This window comes from Nanorana parkeri, unplaced genomic scaffold, assembly GCF_000935625.1.
Source record: "Nanorana parkeri isolate BGI_ZX_2015 unplaced genomic scaffold, ASM93562v1 scaffold807, whole genome shotgun sequence".
Taxonomy (NCBI): Eukaryota; Metazoa; Chordata; class Amphibia; order Anura; family Dicroglossidae; genus Nanorana; species Nanorana parkeri.
In genome coordinates, this window is record NW_017307075.1 from 691,651 (window position 1) to 698,403 (window position 6,753).

Sequence of the window (6,753 nt, forward strand, 5' to 3'; positions counted from 1 at the left end):
CTGTACTAAGTTCTAAAAGCCTGTACTTGCCCGGTGTGGCAGCAGGTCACAATGCAACTCCGGGGTTGTACAGTGCGAACCCAATACAATATCATACTGACCCAATGTGGCTATCGTTATTATAAAACAACATTAGTAAGAACACCCTGAGTAACCTGCGGGTAAAAGGCCAAATCTGTGTGAAACAGGGAGGTCGCCATCATTCCCCAGGGTCTGCATGTTGAAGAGTTACTGATATGTTCGCCCAGAGGTATCTGGGCAGGGGGAATGAGGATTCCGTTGTAGATCCTCGATACGGTGGAAAGTTAGTCAGATCAGGGGCTGGAGGACCAATACACGTCCTCTGGGGCGGGCCAGAGCTTCAGTGTGGACAAGAGGGCCGCTCAGGTCAAACAGTTAAACAGGCCAATAGGGCCAACAGAAAATAAACTTTGGTAAACTTAGGAGTAACCGGTTACATTACCCGGTAGTCTGAGACCTCGATCAGGCGACGGTCCCGAGGGTATTCCGAAGAGAGGAAGGGTGGGGGAGAGAAAGAAAGTGGGGGCCGTTTCAGATTCGGGCCTCACGTCCGTGGTGGCCCCGTAACATCAGCGCGACCGGCTTCAAGTTGTGAAGAAATCCTGTAGGCAACGGAGAGCTTTCATCCGTGGGGTTCTTCCTGAGAGTGTGGGGATCGTTGCCGGCTGCCAACCCGCTCCCGGGGAGGTCGTGGGCCGCGTTCCCAGAGCGGTTGTAGGCATCGTCTCGGTTGGGCCTGCGGTGTCTGCGATGGGGTGTTGATCATGTCCGGCGTAATCAGGTGTAGAGATTCCAGCAGTGGGCCTGCTTCCTCTGGGGTGGCAAATGAATGCTGGCGACCATCGTAGGTAAAGTGGGCCTTGAGGGGGAAACCCCATTTGTATTTGATGCAGTGATGCATCAGGGAGTTCAGGTATGGCTTCAGGGCCTTCCTCTTCTGTAGGGTCTGTGGAGCCAGATCTGAGTACACCTGATACTTGAAGCCCTGGAACGTGAGGTCACAGCGTTCCCGGGCCGCCTTCACGATTTCCTCCTTAGCTCTGTAGAAGGTCGGCTTAAGGATCACGTCTCGCGGAGGTCCCTCCGGTCTTTTGGCACCTAGGGCCCTATGAACCCGATCCATCTCAAGCCTCTCAACCGGGTAGTGCGGGAGGAGCTCCTGGAACATGGCCGTGACCGTGGCAGTCAAATCCTCCACATGTTCGGGGATACCGCATAGGCGGATATTGCCGCGTCTGTTCCTGTTCTCCAGGTCTTCTAGTTTAAGGAGAGTGGCGGAAAGGTCAGTTTTGATGGAATCTAAATCCTGTTCATGGGATTCCACGATAGTGACCACATCGTCCAGTTTATATTCGATATCATGGATCCTGGAACCTAGTTCTTTGATATCCCGTGAGAGCTGTGTGACAGTTTGTCAGTGGCGGTTCTCAACTCCTTCTGGAGCAGGACTTTGAAGCGATCTAGCAGATCAGATTCTCTACAAGCCGGCTCCGGTTGATGGCTCGGTACAGGTGAGGATGTACTAGCATTTGAGGCGCGGTCAGCGTCCGCAATCGATTCCTGTGAGGATGGCTGTGAGTTCAGCCCTGAAGGAGATGACGCCATCTTGGCCGAAGAGCGCGTCAAGGCCGGTGTGTTTGCACCACAGGAACGGTTGCGAGTATTGTTGTAATTCCTCCTCATCTCTGGTCCCCAGCCGTCCCGGGAGTTGTGCCACTAGTCGGATAGGTAGCAGGGCACCGAATAAGTATCTAGTGCGGGGAGTTCGTGTCCGGGTGTAGTGGAGCCAAGTTAGATTGCGGCCATCTTGGTTGGCTGCTCACTAGCGCCCCCCCCCCCAAATTGTAGTTTTAATCCCAAACTCTGCAGTATATAATTTAAAAATAAGTTAAACAGTAAGGGTCCCAAAATTGGACCTTGGGGTACACTACAATAACTTTGGACCATTCAGGGTATGAATAATGAATCACTACTCTCGGCTCTGAATACAGTTTTGAGCCAATTTTCTATCCAATTATAGATGGTCTATGTTAGAGACACAAGGCAGAACTATTACACAAACACATGTAAGCCTTTTTAGTAAGCCACATTTGAAGAGTAAATGATGAGGGCTTTTTTATCCAGAAATAAAAATTGTCTTGGATTGTCAGAGACAAAAGGCAGAAATATTACACAAATACATGTATGCCCTTTTACTAGGCTATGTTTAAGGAATGAATGACACATTTATTTAGAAATAAAAATCGCATTGGATTATGCCAGAGACAGAAATATTGTACAGCCAGCAATATATCAGTGGTAGGAGATAAAAGATAGCAGACCAGCAGCAGTGGCAAAAGATGTTTATGGTGCCAGACCAGCTGTGGTGGCAGGAGATGATAATGCTGGCAGGCCAACAGCGGTGTTAGTTGACAGTAGTACTGTATGGTATTATAATGGTTTAGGGGCCAGATTCTGGTAAATACAATTGATGGGTTGCATCAGCTGCAGAGGATTGGTAATCAGTGTTAATCCAGGACTGTTAATTTTTATACAGGTGAGCCAGTGTTTGGGGAAAGGTGAATTCTTTACTCTGTCAAAAAAAACTGCTGCACTCAATGCCTGTTCTGAAAGCACACTATCCACATGGCAGCCCAGCAGCTTGATTGCATACTAGGCAAGTCTGGGTCACTGGTCTAGCATTGACACCCAGGAGAAAGTGGGTCATGCATTGTCAGGATGTCCAGATGTCCAGATCCACCCTTGACCCCATATAATCATTGATAATATGGGTTATGCACTGCCTGGGACTGCTGCCAGCAGCCAGGCCTGGGTGATGTATCATCAAGAAAGACCTGAAAAATGTAACATGCAGTAGGAAAGTTTGGGTTCAAACTTTCATTTGTCATCACTTAGAGTAGTTACAGATCAATCAAGCAGGGTCTCCAGCTGGACTGTGCAGTGAGCTGTGGAAGCTCAAAGCAATTTCCAAAGCCTGCTGACTATGACAAGACATGAGAAACTTGCTAGAGTGTTCATTTACAGTGGTGGTAGGGTAGGGTCGATGGTGGCAAGAAGGGTTTAAACTAGGCAGGCTGAAAACCAAATTCTCTCTTCATAGCAGCATTTCAGGTATCACTGTTACAAAAATGCATAATTGCACTAAAATCCATCACTATTTGGGGATGCTCATATTTTATTTCCGAGCTGACAATTCAGGTTTCCAAGGTGTGCGTTGGGCAGAGGGGGGGATTGACAATTAACAACTGTGTACAGTCTTCTTAAGGTTAGCATCCATTCTGTTAAATCATGCATTAAACCAAGCCAAGCACCAATTTTTTTCTTATTCACTTTTTTATTGATTTAAAAAGGAAAATATTACATAGTCAATCAAGTGGCATGTGAATATATACTTTTATACAGATAAACAAATGTTTACGGGTAAGGAAGGCGCTTTAGGTTCATAAATTATTTGACATCTAAACGTTTTATCATTGACACAGAACAATATTCCATAAGTAGAAAAGCTAAAATGGTACAATGCCAAACTATATAATGGAGCCACTCAATAGAAAGAAAGAAAGAAAGAAAGAAAGAAAGAAAGAAAGAAAGAAAGAAAGAAAGAAAGAAAGAAAGAAAGAAAAAGAAATACGAAAAATCAAGAAAATAGGACAAGTAAATAAGATATGAATATAGGAAAAAGAAAGGGAGAAGGGGGAGGGGGAGGGTGTGAGCGATCAATTGTATAAACAATATTTAAATTATAAATTAAAATTAATATTTAGCACCTTTCTTCAATCTTCAAAAGAGATGAAGGAGGGATTAAAAGAAGCACCCTTGTGATCTTTCCAAGTAGTGACAAAGGATAAGCATAATAGTGATATTTACATACTAAGTACTATTACCAGTATTCCTATTTAGGATCGTTATTAGGGTATCACAAGAGTATTCATTGTTTGTTTGAACAGTCCCCATGGTTGCCATTTGATTTCATATTTCTCATATTGATCATATTTAATGGATGTCAATTCTTCCATTATTCTGTAGTATTCAACTTTATGAAGCCAATCCAAAATGGTCGGGATAGATGATTTGTTCCACTGTAGAGGGATTAGGGTCATGGCGGCATTAAGAAGCGGAGGGCCAAGCACCAATTTGACATAAAATGTTCTCTAAAATGTCTCCATCTGGGTACTTACTATTAACTTGTATTTAGGATTTACAGGAAAATGGCTGCTGCTTGATCAATGTAAATAAAGCTGCACAGGCAGTGTGTAGAGGAAGAAGTATTCCTCAAGTGCACAAAATAACAAAACAATTAAAAAGCAAGAGATTCAAGAGATTAGAATTGTATTTAGAGTAAATACTGTATATAAGCAGAGTTCATTTTAATACATTATTTTTCGCCTAAGATTTTTGGCCCCAACTTTAATTTCCTGATTTTTCAAACTATATATTATAGGGTTTAATATAGGAATTATTACACCAGACAAAAGAGCAAAAAACTTGTCCCTTTCTGGAGAATAGCTTGATGTGGGTCTCATGTACAAACAAAATAATGTCCCATAGAAAATAATAACACAGGTTAGGTGGGAGGAACAAGTAGAAAAAGCTTTATGTTGACCTTCAGAAGTTTTAATCTTTAGAATGTTGGATATAATAAATATGTAAGATATTATGGTTAACAGGAAAGCATTAAAAGTTATAAGAACACCTTCTATATAATTCATAATCTCGACATCTAATGTACTGCTGCAAGCAAGCTTCAGTATAGGGGCAATATCACAGTAAAAATGATTAATAAATCGCCTGCCACAAAAGGACAATTTAGAGATTAATACAATATGCCCTATTGTAATTACAAAACTAAAAGTCCATGCCAGAGTAGCAAGTCCTGTACACTGAACTAAACTCATCAATAAAAAATATTTCAGTGGATGGCAGATTGCTAAATATCGATCATAAGCCATGACCTCCAGTAGAAGTACCTGTGTACATGTCAGTGCTATGTAGAAATACATCTGGATCATGCATCCAGCAAAAGAAATAACATCGTAGAATGTGACCAACATATTCATTATGTTTGGTAAAATATTTGAAGCATATATGATGTCTGCAGCTGAAAGGTTCATCAAAAATATATACATGGGGGTGTGCAAATTAGGATTTCCTAAAATAATAGTAAATATGGTTAAGTTCCCAAACATGATGCTAAAATAAGTAAGCAAGCAAATCAGAAATATCGGCCAGCGAGCCTCTGGGATGTCAGATAGACTTCGGATAAAGAAAACTGTTCCATTGGATTTGCTTTCTGAATTCATTCTCAGAGTGATTTTAGAGAATCTTCAAAAGGATCTAAAAAATTTGCATAATGTTGTTAGGGGTCAAAGTTGATGTTTAAAAAGTAAATTAGAAGACCAGAGAGCTGCATTTTCTTTTTTTTTTGCACATGACGTTGAAATAATTTCAGTTAAAAATGCTTCTTTAGCTAACTGTATTTTTTTGGGGGGAAGGGGAACTGATATGGTATGAACCATTTCTGTCTACAATATGTTATAGGACTTTACCGCCCTTGCCTCTCCATACAAATGATAAGACATGCCCACATTTAGTGCACTTTTATTTAATAGGATCTCCTTTCCTAGTGTTTTTGTAATATAACATATTTAAAACAAATGCCCTATTCTAAGGTTCTTGCATGGAATGAAAAAAAACCCATAGAAAAAGTAGATTACTGGATCTTTCTTCTTTGTATTTTAGCAAAGAACTCCGTGGATGGTCAGAGGGCAACTATCAAAGAAATTTCTATAAATTGACAGTAACTTAAAAGCACTGAACAAACGGGCCATGTAAAGTCATACCATCATTTATCTTTGATTTAGGTTAAACATAATACACATCTAAATAAAGACTATTAGAAACATAATTTGTGAGATTTAGGCAAATATCAGTTATTGAGGCATCTACAATACTTTAGAGGGGAAAAAATTTCAAGTATTAGTTTGTTTATATGATGAATTCAAATTGATAAAAGCAACTATATTTCCTTTGGTTCTTGGGCTTTATGTCAGTAAATAGAGCTAAAGCATGCAATTTGCATGTGATACACTGTATAATAAATTATCCCCTTTTAAATGTTATACTGATGATTAAAATTATGCAACTTCATAGCACAGACCTAGAAAATGTAATTGAGAGTATATCTACTATGCATTTGTATGGTCTGTGCTTGTGGTATAAAAAAAAGATGTTAAGAACACTTGAATTTTAGTTTAATGATGATATTCTGTGCTTACCTACATGCATGTGTCCAAATGTGTGATCATATATGAACAGTAGGATAACATAAAGATAAATGTAATTCTTGTAAATTCAAAAGCCATCTATTTATACTGTGTGAGAAAAATTTACATCTCTGTAGAGAGATGGAGGTATGATGATTAAAATTCTCTCTGACTCTTTGTATGAACAAGGGACATAACTAGCTGAACTTCTTTAATTTACTAAGAAAAAAAAACAAAAACTAGAGGAATGTCTGATCTACAATTTTAGCACCCAAGAGAGGGCTGTCCATCTCCTTTCTACTTTAACTATATTTAGGTATTATTTAAACCACAACTCTTCCACTCAGTTTCAATTACTTACTTAGATATACAGTAGTAGGAATGAGGTTTACGTTTTCCGCCACCATGGGTACGAGGCAGACCCTGCTTGTTCAAGGTTTGCAGTCCTTGTAAATGAATGCGGAAATTC

General features: G+C 40.3%; 1 protein-coding gene across 1 annotated transcript; it reads right to left on the reverse strand.

Moving 5' to 3' along the window:
* Window positions 1–4,388: 4,388 nt before the first annotated feature.
* On the reverse strand, window positions 4,389–5,309 carry LOC108794053 (olfactory receptor 13A1-like). Its single transcript, XM_018565027.1, has one exon. The coding sequence runs from the start codon at window positions 5,205–5,207 to the stop codon at window positions 4,389–4,391; it is 819 nt and encodes a 272-aa protein (XP_018420529.1). The 5' UTR covers window positions 5,208–5,309.
* Between the last annotated feature and the right edge of the window lie 1,444 nt (window positions 5,310–6,753).